Genomic DNA, 23,054 nt, shown 5'->3' with positions numbered 1-23,054 from the left:
ATATATATATATATATATATATATATATATATATATATATATATATATATATATATATATATATATATATAATATATATATATATATATATATATATATATATATATATATATATATATATATATATATATATATATATATATATATATATATATATATATATATATATATATATATATATATATATATATATATATTATATATATATATATATATATATATAATTTAGATCTGATTAATCGTTTGACACTGGCACACGTTTGAGCACTAATTACTTTTTTACACCTTTTTATTTCAATTTTACATTTATAATGGTATTTTAATTATGATTTCCTAGTTTTAAAATTGTGCTGTCAAATGATTAATCGCGATTAATTGCATTGCATCCAATCGATTAATCGTGATTAATCACATGCAAAAAGTTGGAGCTTACATAATATTAAAATAGTGCTTTCAAACTATTACTCACGATTAATTGCAATATGTGTGTGTATATATTTAGAAATAATATGTTATATATTCATAAATAATGTATTTATATGTTTTATATATACATTTATTTATTTACTTTCTAATATATATGTGTAAGTGTGTTTATTAATACTTAATAAATATAAACAGTAAACACATTATATAAACTCAAACTTTATTTTGGATGCGATTAATCGCAATTAATCGGTTGATAGCACTAAATTTGAGAAGTATAATTACACACTTTTTGCACATTTTAACATTTAAAATTGTATTTTAATTATGCTTTCATCGTTTGGAAATAGTGCTTTCAAACAATTACTCACGATTAATTGCATCCGAAATGGTTTATTATTAGATTAGATCCGATTCATCGTTTCACATTGGCACACGTTTGAGCACTAATTACTTGAAAAAAGTAATTACACACTTTTAACACCTTTTTATGTTAATTTTACATTTATAATGGTATTTTATGATTTAGTTAACATTTTACAAATATTGTGTCTTACACAATTTTTACACAGATTTTTTTTTATACTTATTTTATTTCAGTTTTCAAATTATTTAAAAATTGTTACAAAAAAAATTTGCAATAACAGCTGGAAGTTGTACTGTTTTTAAGAAACTTCCAAAAGCAGTAAATTAAACTCTTTTTACTGCGAAACATTACAAGTGTAGTAGTAGTTTTTTTTTGTTTTTTGTTTTTCCCTCTTATTGATATTACCTTATATTTAAAGGAACAGTTCACCCAAAAATGAAAATTCTGTAATTACTCAGTCTCATGTCGTTCCAAACCCGTAAGACCTTCGTTCATCTTCGGAACACAAATTAAGATTTTTTTGGATCGAATCCAAGAGTTTTCTGACCCTGCATAGACAATGCAGCAGTTCAAAGCCCAAAAACGTAGTAAGGACATACTTAAAATAGTCCAGGATTTAAATTTTTGGGTGAACTATCTCTTTAAATGTTCTTTAAAAGTTAATATAAACTTAGTATTAAAGTTTTAATGTAATACAGAAGCTTAAAAGGTTGACAAGCAGAATTCTAAACCAAATGTCACATAAAACCAAATGTTTACATTTGCAAGACAAAAACACTTACATACTGGCCTCGGGCCAGTAGGTCATCCTTGAAGTTGAGCCCTGTGTAAACCAACAATAATGGTTTAAGCAGTTCTGCACAAAATAAAATAACAGGTCTCAATTTGTTAGACCCCCATATCCTGATGATCTAATGCACCAGGCGTTTCATGCTAATGGCAATCTAACTGACTGGAAGATCAGGTTTTGTCGGATCATCAACTGTCATTTTGTGATTACACGCTAAAACCGTTACTTCCTGTCTCCAGGGCAAACCCAGCATATCATGAGCTTCTCCTGACAGTGCTTTGGTATGGAGTGGTCCATACATCCGCACTGGTACGCTGCACCGCCGCACGCATGTTCGAGGTAAGCCCTTGAAACAAAATCACGCTTTAAACATTAAAAATATATAGTTTTAGCCATATAGTTTATAAATATTTCCTTAAGTTTATGCTTAAAGACATGTATCATCCTCCAGGCCAGTCAAATGATTAGTTGTATCACCTAATGCCTTGTTTTAATGCAAATGAGCTGTAATGTGATGTTTTAAAAATGTTAATGATTGGTGTGAAGTGGTAAATATGTATTTTCAGAGCTGTCCACACTCCCTCTAGGGCCCCCTTGTGCCTTGTCATCCTTGTTACCTGTCAAATCACTGAATGTTTACTTGTATTTGAAGTCGTGGCAGCTTTAAAGCATCCGTACGTCTTTTGCACCACAGCACGCTTGCTATTGCCATTCAGAAATGACGTAACAAACCCCCACATTTCATCCCCCACCCCGTTGTAAATCCGTAATGAAGGTTCGAGGAGTGTTAAGAAACCCCCTTCTCCTCATCTGTGGTTGTAGCATTAGTTAAATTTTGCCTGGCCTCTTTAGTCCTCAGTTTTATTTAATTTATCTGTGCAGCGCCTCCTCGGGCTTCTGTCATGTTTTTTTTGTTGTATGTCTGCGCTGTTTTTTAGTTTGTTACCGTTGTTTGTTTTTTGTGTTCTTTTGTTTCTCTCTCTCTTTCTCTCTGCTGTGTTCCATGACACTGTGCTCGCTCTTTCCATGCATCCTGTGTGACATCACCCCTGCTCTGACCAATCAGCTGTTGGTGAAGGGGGTGAATGAAACTCTAGTAGCTCAGAGAGTTGTTCCAGCACTTATCACTCTCTCCAGTGATCCTGAAATGTAAGTCTCCTGCCTCCTTCATCCATGCACCTCCCTCCGCCTTGGTTCTCTCAGGAGGCCACGACTTTATTAGCCACTCCAGAGTCAAGATTTATGGGTTTTTACATTATTTATGATAAAAGAAATTAATGGCAGGGTGATATTACTTAGAAATACTGCAGTTTTATCGAAACAATTAAATGCCAGGGTCAAATTTCAACTTTAAAAAAAAAAACTATATATAGATTTTACCAACCTAAAAAAAAACTGAGGATAATGAATATTTTTTGCATTATGATTTTATAATTTATTACATTGAACCAAGTTGTCATTACATAATGTGAAAAATATCATTCTAATTACTATACATTTTTAACAAAAACAATGACGTATACTTAAAATTGTGGCTGAAAAATGCAATACATATTTTATTTTATTTTATTTTATTTTATTTTATTTTTTGCTTTATTTTATTTTAAATGTAATTTAATTTTTTAATTTATTTTTATTTCATTTACATTTGTTTTTGTTTTTTATTTTATTTTGTTACTTTATTTTATTTAATTTTCATTCTTAAAATTTCATTTAAATTTTTTTCAATTTGTATTTCATTTTATATTTTAATATTTATTTTACTTTATTTTTATTTCATTTTTTGAAATTTCATTATTATTTATATATATATTTTTAATGTCATTTATTTTATTTCATTTTATTTTCTACTTCATTTCATTTCATTTAATGTATTTTTATTTCCTTTTATTTTATTTTACTCTATTTTATTTTATTTGTGCTTCAATTTGTTTTAATTATTTATTTTTTATTTACTTTATTTTATTTCATTAATTAAATTCCATTTCATGTTTTTAATTGTATTCTTTTATTTTGCATTTTCAGTTTATTTTCTATTTAATTTAATGTAATTTAATTTCATCTTTATTTCCTTGTTTATTTAGTTTATTCCTTTATTATTATATTTTTTTCATTTCATTTTATTTTACTTTATTTTATTTCATTGTATTTATGAAAATTAAATGAAATTTTATTTATTTTTTCATTTCATGTTACTTTTATTTAATTTTTTAAATTTCATTTCATTTTTTAAATAAATTATTTTAAATTTATTTAGTTTTTCATGTTATTTTATTTCATTTACTTTATTTTTTTGATTTTATGTATTTTATTTAAATTTTATTTTATGATTTATTTAATTTAATTTAATTAATTTAATTTTGCATTATATTTATTTGCTTTATTATAGACTACTAACCAACAAAGGGTTAAATGTGCTTAATTGCTACAAAAATAATGCCATAATACAAATAAAGGTATAAAAAGTCTTTATTATTTTATATTATTATTTTTTTATTCTTTATTTTGAGGATGCATTATATAAATATGCATATTTATTACTGAAGTAAATCATTCCAGTTGATATAATTATTCCTTATATGTGCAGAATTTGTAATTGATGCTGATGTTATGTCAGTGTAAAAAAAAAAAAAAGTGTATATCGGGCTCTCCTGATGAAACCAAGGCTCGAGGGACAGTGCTTATTTTGTTGATGTCTCATGTGCTCGATGTACTAACATCCTTCGTTCCGGCTACACTAGCCGCTGCACGCTTGGAGAAGGCGCCTGCTTTCCACAATTCATTCATCACTTCATTCAGTCCATTTGTCCATCCATGTGGCATGTTTGGCTGCCAGTCACTCTCTCCCAAGGCCCCCTAGCACTACAGTCTCTCCTCTACCACCCCCTTTCCCTGCTAGATTCTTGGCCATTTGTGTTTGACCCCCCCGTCTCTCTTTTGCATCTGACTGGTTTGCAGCTGGTTCTTCGAGGCATGAGCGAAGCCTTAATTGACAAGCGAGTAGCTCCGGCCCTTATTACCTTGTGCAGTGGTCCTGAATTGTGAGTTAACCGCAGCTATGAGACACTTTAAAAACCAAATATCCTGTCTCTCCTCCGCTTATTCTTGGTTGGATATTTTTTATTTTGACTTTTCTGGGGGGGTTGGGTATTTGTTGTCTGTTTGTTTCTGTTTTGGTTTTCATACTGACATGGGAATGATCATGTGACATTAATCATCTTGCTTACCACATATTCCATCAAGTGATTGGCATCTCATGGTTCTGTTCCATTCATGCATCTTTTATCATTTTAGTGGGGAGATGAATGGTTTGACTTGGATGTGTAGTGACGGATTTTCTGCTTTCAGCTCAGTGAGGATATCAACAATACCTGCCTTCGGGACAATTATGGAAACCGTAACGCAAAAAGAGGTACAAGTCTTCCGTATTACAAAACCCCCACACAACCCACATGAATTTGTTGATTTTAAAACACTTAAATCTGTAGATAATTGGAAAATTGATACGTTTGGTTATTGTTATATAATATCTTATGTAATATTAAAAAAAAAAAAAAAAAAAAATTCAATCCTAACAGTTCTGGGCTAAATTACAACAAAAATGAATATACCAGTCAAAAGTTTTTGAACAGTAAGATTCTTTATGTTTTTTTTTTTAAATAAATTGTCTCTTTTGCTCACCAAGGCTGCATTTATTTGATCCAAAGTACAGCAAAAACAGTACAATTTTGAAATATTTTGTACTATTTAAAATAACTGTTTACTATTTGAATGTATTTTAAAATATCATTTATTCCTGTGATTTCAAAGCTGAATTTTAGCATCATTACTCCAGTCACATGATCCTTCAGAAACCTAATATTCTGATTTGCTGCTCCAAAAAGCATTATTATTATGATGTTGAAAACAGGTGAGTAGACTTTTTTTTTTCAGGATTTTTTGATGAATAGAAAGTTCAAAAGAAGAGCATTTATCTGAAATAGAAATCTTTTGTAACATTATAAATTTCATTATCATCACTTTTGAACCATTTAAAGGTTCCTTTTCAAATAGTATTAATTTCTATGATTTCTTTCCCCCCCAAAAAAATATAGTGTATAATGTTACAAAAGCTTTTATTTCAGATAAATGCTGATCTTTCTATTTATCAAAGAATCCTTAAAAAATATTGATAATAATACAAAAAAAAGTTTCTCAAACAGCAAATATTAGAATGAGTATATAAGCATATTAGAATGATTTCTGAAGGATCATGTGACACTGAAGACTGAAGTAATGATGCTGAAAATTCAGCTTTGAAATCACAGGAGTAAATTACATTTTAAAATATATTCAAATAGAAAGCAGTTATTTTAAATAGTAAAAATGTTTCAAACGTTTACTGCTTTTGCTGTACTTTGAATTAAATAAATGCAGGCTTGGTGAGCAGAAGAGACTTCTTTAAAAACATAAAAAATCTTACTGTTCAAAAACTTTCGACTGGTAGTGCATAAAACATCTGTGTACAATTCTGGGCTAAATTACTACAAAAATGAACATATAAAAAAGTTTATTAATAAAACAAAGGTTTACAGACTGCTCTTATTTGTGTTTGTGTTTAACAGCTGCTAGAGCGAGTGAAAATGCAGCTGGCCTCTTTTCTGGAAGACCCTCAGTATCAGGACCAGCATTCTTTGCACATGGAAATCATCAAAACATTTGGAAGAGTAGGACCTAACGCAGAACCCCGCTTCAGAGATGAATGTGAGCATCTTCACTCTATGTGACCCTGGACCACATCACCAATAAGAATAAATATGAATATGAATAAACAAGCTTTTTATTGATGTATGGTTTGTTGGGATTGGACAATATTTGTCCGAGATACAACTATTTGAAAATCTGAAATTTGAGAGTGCAAAAAAATCTAAATACTGAGAAAATCGCCTTTAAAGTTGTCCAAATGAGGTTCTTAGCTATGCATATTACTAATCAACATTTAAAAGATAGCTATTGCCAAAATGCAACCTGGGCTGTTTTTTTTTTTTTTTTTACTGTAAACGAGACAAACATATATCTAAAAGCATAATTACGACAAACGAGCCGTTTTTGAGATTGACCGTGATTTCGTTTTGTGGTCAATGGCCGGTGAATGGGAATACTAGGGGCATAAATTTGAGAGCATCAAAATCGATATTTTTACAACACTAAGAAGGCTCGACACACCATGAAACTTTGCTCGAAGTATCGCCTGGGTCTCTACACATGAACTCGAGCATTGAGAACATGGTTTGTGCACACAGTTTACTAAAAAGAAAGGTTTTGAACAACTCACTTTCATCTTTGGGTTTCCGCTAGCGGCCATCTTGCCAGTCAAGAAGTGTCTTCACACCATATGACCAGTGGATGAGAACTCCCGCACCACAAATTGAAAGGATGTGATGGTGTTTTTGTCGCGTATGGCAAGCCGTTTTCGCCTAAAATACACTGTGTTACTCGACTTAATTGCATTTTTACTAGTAACAATTCAATTAGAGAGCTCTATAATTCAATTCTTACTAGTAACAGTTCCAGTTACAGAGATCTCTAATTCAATTCTTACTAGTAACAATTCCAATTAGAGAGCTCTACAAATTAATTTTTACTAGTCATATGTCTCCATTGACTTCCATTCATTTTAAATTACAGAGCTCTACAACAGAATTTTTACTAGTAACAATAACAATTAGAGAGCTCTCTAAATATTTTTTTTACTAGCAATAATTCCAATTGAAGAGCTCTCTAATTCAGTTTTTACTAGTAAGAATTACGATTAGAGAGCTCTGTAATTGCAATTTTACTAGTAATAACTAAATTAGAGAGCTCTCTAATCGGAATTGTTACTAGTAAAAACTGAATTAGAGAGCTCTCTAATTGGAATTATTACTAGTAAATATTGATTTAGAGAGCTCTCTAATTGTAATTTCTACTAGTAGGAATTAAATTATAGAGCTCTCTAATTCAATTCTTACTAGTAAAAAAGCAATTACAACGAGTAACACTTAGTATATTTTAGGCTAAAACGGCTTGCCATAGTCGCGGATCTAACAGTTAACAGGCAGCGCTCCAGTCTATCCGTACAGCATGTTGACATGTTAAAAACTAGGTACACTGAGGTATAGGCTGTCCTGCTATATCCGTTTATGTCCGACGGAAGGAACAAGACCGGTACCGTTCTTCAAAACGCATAGAAGGATTCAGTGTGTTTTAGTTTTGTCTTAATTATATTACATTTATATATATTTAGTGTAGGCCTATTTATTTTATTCTTTTTTTATATATTTTATTCTGATTATCTCTGTTCTCAGAAGCGCTGCTGATGCGTGATAATTTGAGTATATGTGAATACAGTTTTTGTTGTTGCTCCATTGCTCTTTATGCTGCTGTTCGCACGTGGAAATAAACCATTTGCTTGTATTTTTTATGTATCATCACTGATACTCGTGCAAATGAGCATCCATATTTTAGATATATGTTTGTCTCATTTACAGTAAAAAAAAAACAGCCCAGGTTGCATTTTGGCAATAGTTATCCTTTTTTAAAGTTTTGCCATATTTATGGTAGGAAATGTACAAAATATCTTCATGGAACTTGATCTTTACTTAATATCCTAATGATTTTTGGCATAATTTTGACCCAAACAATGTATTCTTGGCTGTTCCTACAAATATAGCTGTGCTACTCAAGACTCAAGTTTTGTGAGTCTTGTTCATTCACTTATGCAAAGTTTGTCACTATTTGCACGGAGAAAAACACCATAGCGTGTAAAATGATGATAACAGTACCGTCATGCTTCTTTGACTGTGTTTGCCCTTTAGTGCACATACATTAGTGTGGCACAAGTATTTTCTGTTTCCGTCATGTCCTGTTCTCTGTCTGTTTTTTCCACAGTTGTTCTTCCTCATTTGCACAAACTGGCTCTGTGCAACAACCAGCAGACAGTGGAAAGTAAAAGAATTGACATTGCCACTCAACTGTTTGAGGCATACAGCGCCTTATCCTGCTGTTGTATCCTTTATAGTCACTTACAATTTTGACTTGCAATTTTGTGTCATTAGAACTACTTTTCAAACTTGTTCTGCAAAGAAAGGAATAGTTCACCAAAAACTAAAAATGTACTTACCCTCAGGCCATCCAAGATGTAGCTTTTGATGAAGTTGTTTTCTTCATCAGAACAGATGTGGAGAAATTTAGCATTACCCCACCAATGGATCCTGAGTAAATGAGTGAAAATGAGAGTCCAAATAACTGATAAAAGCATCACAAGTAATCCACATGGCTCCAGTCCAACAATTAATGTCTTGTGAAGAGAAAAGCTGCATGTTTGTAAGAGACTAATTCATCGTTAAGATGTTTTCAACTTAAAGAGATGAAAATTACCCCATGACTTACTCACCCTCAAGCCATCCTAGGTGTATCCTTGGTCTTCTTTCAGACGAATGCAATCAGAGTTCAATAAAAAAATCGAATGGCTCTTCTAAGCTTTATAATGGGAGTGAATGGGTGTTGAGATTTTGAAATCCAATAAAGTGCTTCCATCCATCATAAAAAGAACTCCACATGGCTCTGAAGAATTAATAAAGGCATTCTGAAGCAAATCAATGCGTTAGTGTAAGAAAAATATCCATATTTATAACTTTATCAACTTTATACCTTTATAATCTCTAGCTTCCACTAACTGTCATGCGTGTTCACAAGAGAGTGGCGTTCCAGCGAACAACGTAGTTGTAGCGTATGCTCCAGTGAGAATATGCTGGTCTCACGAGAACCAAGTTTTGTTTACTGCAAAGGAAAAACAGTCTCCTCTTGGCTTATATCGAAAACCTCCAACATTTTTCTTTTCAAATCATTATTTTAGACTTCTAATTCGTGACCAGTGTTTTGTTTTGCTCTCTCCACTGTGCTTCTGCGTCCTACATCATCCACTGGAATGCCACTCTCTTGTGAGCACGTGTATGACAGTTAGTGGAAGTTAGAGATTGCAGTTTATAGTTTTAAATATGGATATTTTTCATACAAAAACACATCGATTTGCTTTAGAAGGTCTTTATTAACCCGCCGGGGTTAATAATGGATTAATGCACTTTATTGAACTTAAATCTCAACAGCCATTTACTGCCATTATAAAGCTTGCAAGAGTCAGGACTTTATGACATAGCTAGAGCTTACGTTTTATAAGGTTTAAATCTGAATATTTTTCATATACAAATCTGTCAATTTACTTCAGAATGCTTTTATTAACCAATTGAAGCCATGTGGAGTACTTTTTATGCTGGATGAATGCACTTTATTTGGACTTCATTGGACATTCACTGCCATTATAAAGCTTGAAAAAGCCAGGACCTCATGACATAGCTAGAGAATACGGTTTCTGAAGTTTTAAATTTGAATGTTTTTCTTACACACACACATCGGTTTGCTTTAGAAGGCCTTTATTAACCCACGGGAGCCGTGTAGAGTACTTTTATGATGGCTGGATGCACTTTATTAGACTTCAAAATCTCAACAGCCATTCACTGCCATTATAAAGATTGGAAGAGCCTGGACTTTATAATGAAATAGCTAGATATTACGATTTATAAAGTTTTAAATATGCATATGTTTCTTACACAAACGCATCAGTTTACTTCAGAAGGCCTTCATTAACCCCCTGGAATCATGTAGAGTACTTTTTATGATGGATGGATGCACTTTATTGGACTTCAAAGTCTCAACATCCATTCACTGCCATTATAAGGCTTGGAAGAGCCAGGACTTTTTATGACATAGCTAGAGAATGCAGTTTATACATGGATAGGTTTCTTACAAAAATGCATCGATTTGCTTCAGAAGGCCTTTATTAACTCTCCTGAGCCGTGTGGAACATTTTTTATGATGAATGGATGCACTTTATTAGACTTCAAAATCTCAACAGCCATTCACTGCCATTATAAGGCTTGAAAGAACCAGGACTTTTTTATGACGTAGTTAAAGATTGCGATTTATGAATTTTAAATATGAATATTTTTCTTACACAAACGCATTGATTCACTTCAGAAGCTTTTATTAACCCCCTCGGAGCCATGTGGAGTACTTTTTATGATGGACTGATGCACTTTATTAGACTTAAAAATCTCAACAGCCGTTCATTGCCATTATAAACCTCGGAAGAGCCAGGACATTTTTATGACGTAGCTAGAGGTTACAGTTTATAAAGTTTAAATATGGATCGTTTTCTAACAAAAACACATCAATTTGCTTTTATAAGGCCTTTAATAACCCCTTGGAGCTTTGTGGAGCACTTTTTATGATGTATGGATGCACTTATTGGCATTCAAAATCTCGACAGCCATTCACTGCCATTATAAAGCTTGAAAGAGCCAGGACATTTTGTTCATTTAACTCAGATTGTCAGAAAGCCATATACACCTAGGATGGCATGAGGGTGAATAAATCATGAAGTCATTTTTCATTTTTCTGTGAACTGTCCCCTTAAAACCATCACTTCTGCTGAAAATAGTCCTCTTTAATTGTGTTTATACATATTGTTTTATACGGTTTCTCAGTTGGACAGAGATTTAAAAATCTGGCATTTAAGTAAACCAATCAGCCAATCAGATTGAAGCTTGCCACGTTGCCAAGGCCTGCTATTTTGGGGACCAGTTTACATGAAACAGTCCATGTGGGCAATCGCTTGGCTGACCGTTTGAGGCTTCTCAACGACTCAATCAAGCGTTTTTATTGTTTTTGCAAGCCTCAGTAATGCCCGGCGGTTTGCATTTCTAAAATTTCCAGTTGATTTTTCTTTAAGAAGGAACATTTTGACTACAAATTGAAAACAGATAGACAGCGGTATTGGACTGTACACCTCCACTGCTGATGTTTGGGAGCAGAAGCCATCTTTCACTGGTTTCTCTACTGATTTTGTGGCCTATGGCAGCTTGCGTAGTATAACCACAGTTTTACCTCCAGTTTCACTAAATAACAGATACTGAACACACGGTCTGTGTGGCCACTTTCTGCCAGAGCTTTTTGAGTTTTTGAGCGATGGTCAACTATTTAAGCTGGACGTGAGTCTCCATAGTTGGATTTGCATTCTCACTCTCATTTTTTTTCCCCTCTCCTTTTCTTCTGAGAGCTTCGTCGTTGCGAAAATGTTTGCATATCCCGCTGGCAGGGAAAGAAAGAAAATAAACCTCAGCCATTTTTGTACACTAAATTGCAGGGTGGATGGCAGAATTTGTCGTTAAATGCTCTGTGATGTTGTTCGTTTGAGCGAAGAGAGCCTAGCCCAGCCCTTTGGTCAGGATTCCCAGCATACAGCCTTCGCAGATGCTCTTTTGTCTTCTTCTTCCCACCGTCTTTCTCTGTTTCGATTTTATTTTTGTCCACTGTGTCACAGTTGAGACCCCCCTGTAGCAGTGGCTTGCCCCCCAGGCAGTTTTGTAAAACCTCGTCCTGTCAGTATTTTGAGGTTTTGCAACATGATCAATGAGGTTGAGGCTGGATTGGTGGACTGTATGCTGGTGTGTATTTACTGTGAAAGTGCAAGTCATTATGGGAGAGTGATAGGAGTTTAACAGCGCAAATTTATATCGAGTTGTTGTGGTGGTTTCGGTTGGGTTACTTTTTTTTAGGGGTGCACCGATCATCAAGCTGAGACTAATAACTCATGTTAACACTTTGTTTATTGTTTAATTCATTGTTTTATTCATTTTCTTTTGCAGATTTTCGTTTATTAAACTGAATTTCCACAGTTATTCTTCAAAATCAAACTTTGTACACATTTTTAATTACTATTTATTTTTCAGAGGCATTGTGAGCAAAGCTGTCAATTACATATGTATATTTTTCAGTATTATGAATATATTTTATTTTCACAGCAAATATTTGTATCTGTGGTTTATTTATCAGTGACTGTTAGTTTTATTGTAGATTTTTTTCAGTGTTTTAGTTTATTTAATGAAACATTTATAGATCAACACACATAATTATAGGTTTATTATAGTATTTAATTTTATATGAAGTTTTTGGTTTAGTGTAGTTTTTTTGTGTTTTATAATTACAATTTGAATTACTTATTAAATATTAAGTATAGTATTAGATTTTAATTATAGATTTAGTGTAGTCTTCGTTTTAGTGTAGTTTTATTTTATTTTTAATTCTTTTCAGTGTTTTATCATTTTAATTAGGATTATTTTCTTGTCTTTTTTTAAAATAACTTAATTTTAGTGTAGTTTTAGTTAAGTTTTATTTGTGTTTTGTTAATTATAGGTTTATTATAATATTAATTTTTCAAAAAGTTCTTTCTTTTATTTTCTTTTTTTTAACCACTCTATGACTGTTTTAGTGTAGTTGTATTTTTTTTTCTAGTGTTTTATAATATCAAATTTAATTGCAGGTTTATTATATTATATAAAAAAAAATTCCACTCTTATGTAGTTGTTTTTCAGTGTTGTATCATTTAAATTTTAATTATAGGTTTATTATAATATTACATTTTGAATATTTTTTTCCATTCTTTTTTGTTTTTCCACTCTATGACTGTTAGTTTTGATTTAGTTGTGGGTTTGTTTGTTTTTTCAGTGTCTTATAATTTTAATTATAGGTTTATTATAGTGTTACATTTTGCATTATTATTTTTTTTATTTTATTTCCATTCTTTGCCCCCCCCCCCACTCTATGACTGTTAGTTTTAGCATAGATGTAGTTATTTTTCTTCTTCAGTGTTTTATCATTTTAATTTAAATTTTAAGTTTATAGTATTACATTTTAAGTTAATTTTTTGTCTTTTTTGTTTTTTTCCACTCTGTTAGTTTTAATATAGTTGTATTTTGTTTTAGTGTTTTTATTGAAACTTTAATAATAGGGTTAAATTTAGCATTTTTATTTTTAGTCTTTTTGTTGTTGTTTTTTCCCACTCTATGAATGTTAGTGTAGTTGTATTTTTTCAGTGTTTTATCATTTAAATTAAATTATAGGTTTATTATATTACATTTTGAATACATTTTTTTCTTTAGTTTTTTTTTTGTTAGTTTCCTCCATTCTATGGCTGTTAGTGTACTTGTAGTTCATTTGTTTTGTTTTTTCAGTGTTTTACCATTTCAATTTTAATTATAGGTTAAATATAGTATTCCATTTTGAATTAGTTTATTTTAGTTGTAGTCTTTTTTTCACTCTATGACTGTTAGTGTAGTTGTACTTTTTTTCAATGATTATATTTTAAATTTAATTATAAGTTTAGCGTTACATTTGAAATTACCTTTTTATTTTCAGTCTTTTGTTGTTGTTGTTGTTGTTGTTGTTTTTCGCCCAAGTATGCATACTGAACCGTGAATGGCTAGACATATGTGTATACTTCACAGTTATGTTTGCCATAGTCTTTTCTTAACTCTGGGGCGCAAGTTATTTCTGAAGAACTCATGGTGAATCATTTCCTCCCTGGACTGAGATGTTTGAGGACAGATATGGAGCAGCTCTCTCCGGAGCATGAGGTATTAAATCAACATTTGCCTACATAGTTTCTTTTTTCAAGTCCGTGTGACATAACTACAACAACCACCGATTACTCCTAATCAAACACAGACCCAAAACACAGACTCCTTTTCCTACGCCTGTTATAGCCTTGCCATCTCAACGTTTTATCACGCTGCATGTCATATATAACCCAATTTCTATTTATTTAATTTCCTTGCCTAGTAATGTCCAGCTGATATGCGTGTGTCTGCGTGCATGTCAGACTTCCCAGCAGCGCGCTAAGAATACTCCCTCTCTTTTTCCCGTTTGTCCTTCAGGTTATTCTCAGTTCCATGATAAAGGAGTGCGAAATAAAAGTGGAGAACAAAGGCATTGGAGAGGCACAAGGGTGAGGAAAAACACACTCTTCGTTTTCTTATTTACTGCGAATGGAGTCTACATGTAAGAGGAAAGTCGTCTGCTTCTCCCGTTTCACTTTAAATAATTCTCCAGCCACAAAAAAAAAAAAAACAAGCGAACAAGTGCTTATTCAGTAGTAGAGTAAAAATAAATAATTTCTCAAGTGCACATACTCAATCTTGCAGAACTAAGGAAGGCTTTTGCAGGCTAATTTCCTCAACGATTCATCTGTTTGAGTTCAGTTTGGGTTTGACTCAATCTCTCCACTGCAAGGATAGTTCCCATCAGGCATTGCAGGCCACTGGTTTAGCCACATGATTATTGCAAACCAGCTTCATTTGGGCTGTGCCTGTAGGCCAAAGGCAATTCTGCTTCATATTACACTTATAGCAGCTGTGTAAAGCTACATGGACTCCTACACTGGTATTTATTTCATATTTCCACTCCAAATTTGGTATAGTAATTTGGTATATTATATAAAAGATCATGAAAATGTCTTTTAATTTCCTGAACTTTGAATTTAGAGTTGAATGACTTGAAGTGAAGAAGCGGGAGGGTATGTACAGTCAAACTTTTGCTTGCTTAGGGTTTCCGAAAACGTACTCAGCTTGCGAACACGTGTTGCACTCCTTAAAACCTTTAACTTAAAGTTGTGGTTTGATTCTAAATGGAACTTGTCTTTTGAATTTCACAGTTGGTGTCGTAGCAACGCTTCCAGTGGTTTGGTTCCATGCTTCTGTGAGATATTTTTAAATGCTCGAACTTTATAACTGAAGTGAAGTCTGTCATTGTGACTGTCACTACAAGTCATGATACATCAGTGGAGTCTGCCTCTCTCGAATGGCATGGGTTGTTCTGCCGCGGGTTATCCGGCATCTTTTTTTATTTAATTAGTTGGGTGGGTGACATTTTAAGCATGGAACAAGTTTGAGAGAGCTAGACATAAAAAAAGATACAAAAGACGAAGTGATTTATCAAATTTATGGTGTTTTTAACCGTAAAATGGAGATGGTGGGAAAATCTTCACCCAAAAATGATCGAGTTCATCATGTAATTATGTGTTATGCATGACCTTGGAGTTTTATTCACACCCTTTCTGCGTGAAATACAGATTAGTGGTGGGCGATATGGCAAAAATATGTAATATGTTATATATTAATATATGTAATAATATATTTATTATTATTATTATTATTTTATTTTATTTTTTTTTATTTATTTTTTTTTGTCATGTTGGTTTTACTGTTTTGCTAGTTAAAACTCTTTAAAAAAGAGCCTTGAGATGAGTGCAGCAGCATGTGATTGACAGCCATAATTACAGTAATTAATATAGTACAATAAGCGTATTGTTTTCAATAAAAAGCAATAAAAACGTATATATATATATTTTCATGATTTGCAATAATATATTGAATTTTTATCTATATATTCAGGCTTATAATTTTATATTAAATAAATAAGTTGCAATATATAGATTTAAGTACTCCACATTTACATTTATATATTTGGACTTAAAACTATATATTTAGATTTACTTCTATATATTCATGATTTTTTTCATTTTCATATTACAATTTGGATCTATATATTCAGACTTATAAATATGACTATATAAATGTAAATCCCGATATAGTTATCACTATATATTCTGATGTACATTTATATTGTCAGATTTCTAATCTGATTTCGGTATATATATAACTACAGTATATTCTGATTTGTAAATATATATTCAGATTTACTACAATATATTCACAATTCACATTTATATATTCAGACTTAAAACTATATATTCAGCTTTACTTATATATTTATGATTAACATTTATATATTTGGATTAAAAACTATATATTAAGACTGCTATATATTCATGATTTACATTTTTATATTACATTTGTATCTATATATTCAGACTTATAACCTATATAGATCTATATATTCTGATTTACATTTATATTCAGATTTCTAAATATATATATTCTGATTTCTATATATTTAGAATTATACCTATATTCTGACTTATGTTTTTTATATTCTGATTTATGAATATATATTCAGATTTACTTCTGTATATTCACAATTTACATTTATACATTCAGACTTAAAACTGTATATTTAGATTTACTTCTATATATTCATAAATTACATTATATATTTGGATTTTAAACAATATATTCAGATTTACTTCTATATATTCATGAGTTGCATTTATATATTTTTTATTATAGTCTGTATCTATATATTCAGACATAACTGTATATTTTGATTTACATTTATATATTCAGATTTACATTTATATATTCAGATTTCTAAATATATATTTAGATTTTTATATATTCAGAATTATAACTATATTCTGACTTATGTTTATATATTCTGATTTCTAAATATATATTCACAATTTACATTTATATATTCAGACAGATTTAAACTTGTATATTCAGATTTTAAACTATATATTTAGATTTACTTCTTTATTTTCATGATTTACATTTTTATATTACAATTTGGATCTATAGATTCAGTCTTATAACTATATTCTGATTTACATTTGCATTCAGAGTTCTAAATATAAGAATTATAACTATATTCTGACTTTATATATTCTGATTTATAAATATATATTCAGATTTACCTCTATGTATTCACAATTTACATTTATACATTCAGACTTAAAACTATATATTCAGATTTACATTTATATATTCGTATTTTAAACTATTCAGATTTACTTCTATGTATTCATGATTTACATTTTTATATTACAAATTGTATCTATATATTCAGACTTATAGCTATATTCTGATATTACATTTATATATTTAATTTCTAAAAATATATTCTAAATTTGTGACCCTGGACCACAAAACCAGTCTTAAGTCGCTGGGGTTTGTTTGTAGCAATAGCCAAAAATACATTGCATGGGTCAAAATTTTTGATTTTTCTTTTATGCCAAAAATCATTGAGAAATTAAGTAAAGTTCATGTTCCATGAAGATTTTTTGTAAAATTCCTACTGTAAACATATCAAAATGTAATTTTTGATTTGTAATATGCATTGTTAAGAACCTAATTTGGACAACTTTAAAGGTGATTTTCTCAGTCTTTTTGATTTTTTTGCATCCTCAGATTTCTGATTTCAAATAGATGTATCTCAGTCAAATATTGTCCGATCCTAACAAACCATACATCAATAGAAAGCTTATTTATTGAGCTTTCATATGATGTATAAATCTCAGTTTTGTCAAATTTAACCTTATGACTGGTTTTGTGGTCCAGGGTCACATATATATATATTCAGAATTATAACTATATTCTGACTTATGTTTATATATTCTATTTCTAAATATATATTCAGATTTACTTCTATATTCACAATTTACATTTATATATTCAGACTTGAAACTATATTCAGATTTAAATTTATATATTCAGATTTTTAAAATTACAATTTGGATCTATATATTCAGGTTTATAACTATGTTCTGATTTACATTTCTATTCAGATTTTAAATATTTATATTCTTATTTCTGTATATTCAGAATTATAACTATATTCTGACTTATGTTTTTTATATTCTGATTTATGAATATATATTCAGATTTACTTCTGTATATTCACAATTTACATTTATACATTCAGACTTAAACTGTATATTTAGATTTACTTCTATATATTCATAAATTACATTAATATATTTGGATTTAAAGGTATATATTCAAATTCATTTCTGTATATTCATGATTTACATTTTTATGACAATTTGTATCTATATATTCAGAAAATATATATAGTTATTCTGATTTACATTTATATATTCTGATTTCTGTATGTTCAGAATTATATATATTCAGAAAAATATTTTTATTTCAATAATAGATCAAATGTCATGTTTTTCTGTTTTATACAAAATACAAGAAAGCATGATTTTTTTATATTTTTATATATACATAGAAATAATTTAAATTATATATATATATATATATATATAAAAGCATAATATTTATATAATGTATATACAATTTTTTAATAATATAAATAAATTAGTTATATATATTAGTTTTATAATATAATTATTAATAGAGCATAGTCTAATTTACATGAACCAAAATGACAACACAGTGATACATTTGCCATACAGAGACTGACAATGAAACTAATCAAACCCTCAAACTCTACTATAAAGTATCGTCTTTGCCAGTTTGGTCCTGTCAGCAGCCAGTCTTTATACGACCCTTGAATCCAGTGCTGTCTCTTTTCAGGTCCATCTCTATTGCAGCAAGTCTGGTGGGTGAGGATGCCAAGACCAAGTTTCTAAGTAAGATGGGCCAGCTGACCACCTCAGGTGCCATGCTGGCCAATGTTTTCCAGAGAAAGAAATGAGAGCTGCTTAGGCTGTTTCCCACGAACCCTCCACTTTCTGGGATCTCCTACTTGAAGTCAATCGTCTGCCTTTCTTTTGTTCATCTTTAATTTGACAGGCTATATTTTTAACATATTTATGTCTTAAATTTTTCAATTTTTCTCCAAAGAAATTTGCACTCATGTTTCAATGTTTTCCTTTTTTATTATTATGATTTTATTTCAGAGGCTTATTTGCATCACTACACCTTTTCTCGTTTGTTTTTTTGGACAATGTGAACTTTATGAAATCAAAACAATGATTCCTTCCTCGTCTTGTTGTCTTTATGTGTTGCTGCTGTGTCTCTGGAGAATATTTTCTATAAGTGTGTAAAATTGTTTGGGGTTTTGTTTCTCTTATTTTGGATATGCTCCAACAGTAAATAACTGTAAAATACAGTGAATCGAGAGAACAGTACCCAATATCATGTATATTTGAAAATTCGTGTCATAAGATAATAAAAAGCGAAGACCACTTGTGTACTTACATATTTCTCAGTTTGGTGTCTCCATGTAGAGTGTTTCTGAAATGCAGCGAAAAAGCCAGTGTAGACAAGGATTGTTTTCATTTTTAAACATTGTTTTAAAATGAAAATCCACTAGTGTAAACACAGCCTCAGTGTAATGACAGTGTAAACAATAACATCATGCTCATAATGAATGGTCACGTGACATGCATTTTCGGTTGTGTAGTGTAAACGGAGATAGTTTCTGAAAAGCAGTAAAAATGACAGTGTAGACAAGGATCATTTTCATTTTAAAACGCGATTTTAAAATGAAAACACACTCAGTGTGGACAGCGTATTAGTGCTTTTGCTACGGATTCGTTTACACGTCTCAACCCTGGAAATGCTGCAGTTAAAGTTTGAAAACTCTGGGGTTGCTTTTCAGGCTGCGTTTACACTAGTGTATTTTCATTTTAAAATGCAGAATTTGCTACAGTTACACCTGTCATTTACACTACTCCAGTGTTTTTAAAACGCTGCAGATGACGTTTTAGTTTGAAAACTCTGGGGTTGCAGTTAAGTGTAAACGGACTAAAATGGAGACTTTGCAATGGCGTGGCTGTGTTTAGTTTGCGAACCGCCGTTAAAAGATGACGATGAAACACAAACAGGGTGTAAACATTGTGCTTTGCCCTAAATTTGACACAACCCAAAGCAGTGGCATTGTAGCGTTGCCAGGGGCACTGAGCGCGGGGTTTGATTGGTTGTTGCCCGGCATTTTTCACTTGACAATTGCATAAAGTTGAGGAATGCCTAACCTTTTTGACGCTATTAGCTGCTCTCAATGCTTTCTCCATGCTGCTTTCAATCCCATAAACCCACAATCCTTCCAATCCCGTAATGGTGCGTTTCCACTACAACGTCAAATCCACACTCAGTGCCGCTGGCAATGCTACGATTAGTTGCCACCAGGCTTTTTTCTCTCGACATTTGCATAAAGTTGAGGAATGCCCAACCTTTTTGACGCTATTAGCTGCTCTCAATGCTTTCTCCATGCTGCTTTCAATCCCATAAACCCACAATCCTTCCAATCCCGTAATGGTGCGTTTCCACTACAACGTCAAATCCACACTCAGTGCCGCTGGCAATGCTACGATTAGTTGCCACCAGGCTTTTTTCTCTCGACATTTGCATAAAGTTGAGGAATGCCCAACCTTTTTGACGCTTTCAGCCGCTCTCAATGCTTTCTCCATGGTCTGTTTCCACTACAACGTCAAATCTGTGCTCAGTGCCGCTAACAACGCTACATTGGTTGTCGCCCGGCATTTTTCGCATGACATTTGCATAAAGTTTCCCATAATGCACTGCGAGAGCGTTTACAGTGTCAAATCCGCACTCAGTGCCACTGGCAATGCTACAACGGCACTGCTTTGGGGTGTGAAATTTAGGGCAGAGCACGCCTCTGAAAAACAATGTTGACACTCTGTTCGCATTTCATCGTCTTCTTTCACCAGCGGTTCACAAACTAAACACTGGCATATAATGAAAGCATGCAAAGTGCATTTACTTTTGCATGACTTTTTCAATAATTTGTGATTTCAGCTCAGTAATCCACCAGTTCGCGTTCACGCAACCCCATAAACCCACTATGCTTTCAATCCCGTAATGGTGTGTTTCCTCTACAACGTGAAATCTGTGCTCAGTGCCGCTAACAACGCTACATTGGTTGTCGCCCGGCATTTTTCGCATGGCATTTGCATAAAGTTTAGGAATATCCAACCTTTTTGACGCTCTCAGCCACTCTCAATGCTTTCTCCACACTGCTTTCAATCCCATAATGCACTGCGAGAGTGTTTACAGCATCAAATACTGCTCAGTGCCGCTGGCAACACTACAACGCCACTGCTTTGGGGTGTCTAATTTAGGGCACAGCACGCCTCTGAAAAACAATGCTGACACTCTTTTTGTGTTTCATCATCTTCTTTCAACGGCGGTTCACAAACTAAACACTACATATAATGGAAGCATGCAAAGTGCATTTACTTTTGCATTACTTTTTCAATAACTTGTGATTTCAGCTCAGTAATCCACCAGTTCCACGTTCACACAGCCCCATAAACCCACAATCCTTTCAATCCCGTAATGGTGCGTTTCCATTACAACGTCAAATCCGCGCTCAGTGCCGATGGCAAGACTACAATTGGTTGTCGCCCGGCGTTTTTCGCTCGACATTTGCATAAAGTTGAGGAGTGCCCAACCTTTTTGACGCTCTCTACACTTTCTCCTTGCTGCTTTCAACCCCACAATTCTTTCAACCCTGTAATGGTGCGTTTCCTCTATAACGTCAAATCTGTGCTCAGTAACAAAGCTACATTGGTTGTTGCCCGGCATTTTTCGCATTACATTTGTATAAAGTTTAGGAATATCCAACCTTTTTGACGCTCTCAGTCGCTCTCAATGCTTTCTCCACACCACTTTCAATCCCATAATGCACTGCAAGAGCGTTAACAGCGTCAAATCCGCGTTTAGTGCCGCTGGCAACACTACAACGCCACTGCTTTGGGGTGTCAAATTTAGGGCAGAGCACGCCTCTGAAAAACAATGTTGACACTTGTTTGTGTTTCATTGTCTTCTTTCACCGGCGGTTCGCAAACTAAACACTGGCATATAATGAAAGCATGCACAGTGCATTTACTTTTGCATGACTTTTTTAGTGATATGTGATTTCAACTCAGTAATCCACCAAACACTCTGAAACATACTCCAAAATCTTGCTTTGCCTACTTTTCACAGCGATTGGTTGTCGCCCGTGTTTTTCGCTCGAGATTTGCATAACGTTGAGGAATGCCCAAACTTTTTGACACTCTCAGCCACTTTCAACACTTTTTCCACATCACTTTCAATCCCACAATGCACCGCAAGAGCGTTTAAGCTCAACTTCCATAGGAATAAATTGAAAACACTCGCTATGTGCCAGTGGAAGCGCACCGTTAGACGAAAACACTGCAGACCCTGCTTTAGTTTGGTCTGTTTACACTGATATGTAAACGGACCAAACTAAAGCAAAGTCAGCAGCGTTTTCGAAAGTATCAAAATGGATTCTTTTGAAAATGATGGCGTGGCTGCCCACATTTGCTCTGCGTATCCTTGACGACTTCATAAACAATAACCTCATTATGAATGACACGCGTTTTTGGTTGTGTAGTATGGATGGAGATCGTTTCTGAAACAGTGAAAATGCCAGTGTAGACAAGGAATGTTTTCATTTTAAATCGCTGTTTTAAATGCAAGTGTAAACAGGGCATCTGAAGTGGCATTTTTTTTGTCATCTGGCTTGACAATCGTCATAATAAATCTGCACTTAACTACTTCTGATACAGTAGCACACTGTTTGTTTCTCATGCTATCTGGCTCAGAGGTTCATATCAGTTAATATATACTCTATTTACTGTCTCTAATGCAACTGAATTGTGCCGCGTATTTTACCCTCCGGCAGGTGTTACTGCAATAAACGCTTGGCCTTGAAAAAACAACGACAAATCTTGAGAACTTCAAAGACGTGGTTTGTTTTTCCCTCTGCGTTTGGGAAAAAAGGTTTCAAAGTTCAAGGGCCCCTTGATCACATGGTCAGCAGTTGGCGGGAGGAAACACTGGCACGATTCTACAGAAGTCTTTGTGTTGGATCATTTATTGACTGAAGGAGAACGAAATTTGCATATTAATTTTAATCTTTAACTTTTGTGTTTACCTC

The 23,054-nt window shown here is 32.5% G+C and overlaps 1 protein-coding gene across 1 annotated transcript in view; it reads left to right on the top strand.

Moving 5' to 3' along the window:
• The window catches only part of relch (RAB11 binding and LisH domain, coiled-coil and HEAT repeat containing), a 56,140-nt gene extending 36,796 nt beyond the window's left edge, over positions 1–19,344 (top strand). The window contains exons 11-18 of the mRNA XM_073830558.1: positions 1,823–1,922; positions 2,650–2,732; positions 4,932–4,995; positions 6,188–6,326; positions 8,493–8,609; positions 13,986–14,074; positions 14,375–14,445; positions 18,719–19,344. Of these exons, the coding sequence (XP_073686659.1) occupies positions 1,823–1,922; positions 2,650–2,732; positions 4,932–4,995; positions 6,188–6,326; positions 8,493–8,609; positions 13,986–14,074; positions 14,375–14,445; positions 18,719–18,839 (784 nt within the window). The 3' untranslated portion in view covers positions 18,840–19,344. The remainder of the gene's footprint in view (positions 1–1,822; positions 1,923–2,649; positions 2,733–4,931; positions 4,996–6,187; positions 6,327–8,492; positions 8,610–13,985; positions 14,075–14,374; positions 14,446–18,718) is intronic.
• Positions 19,345–23,054: the final 3,710 nt, after the last annotated feature.

The sequence above is a fragment of the Garra rufa genome, chromosome 24 (genome assembly GCF_049309525.1).
Source record: "Garra rufa chromosome 24, GarRuf1.0, whole genome shotgun sequence".
NCBI lineage: Eukaryota > Metazoa > Chordata > Actinopteri > Cypriniformes > Cyprinidae > Garra > Garra rufa.
Note: the sequence above shows the minus strand (reverse complement) of the source record. Positions and strands in the feature narration are given on the sequence as shown.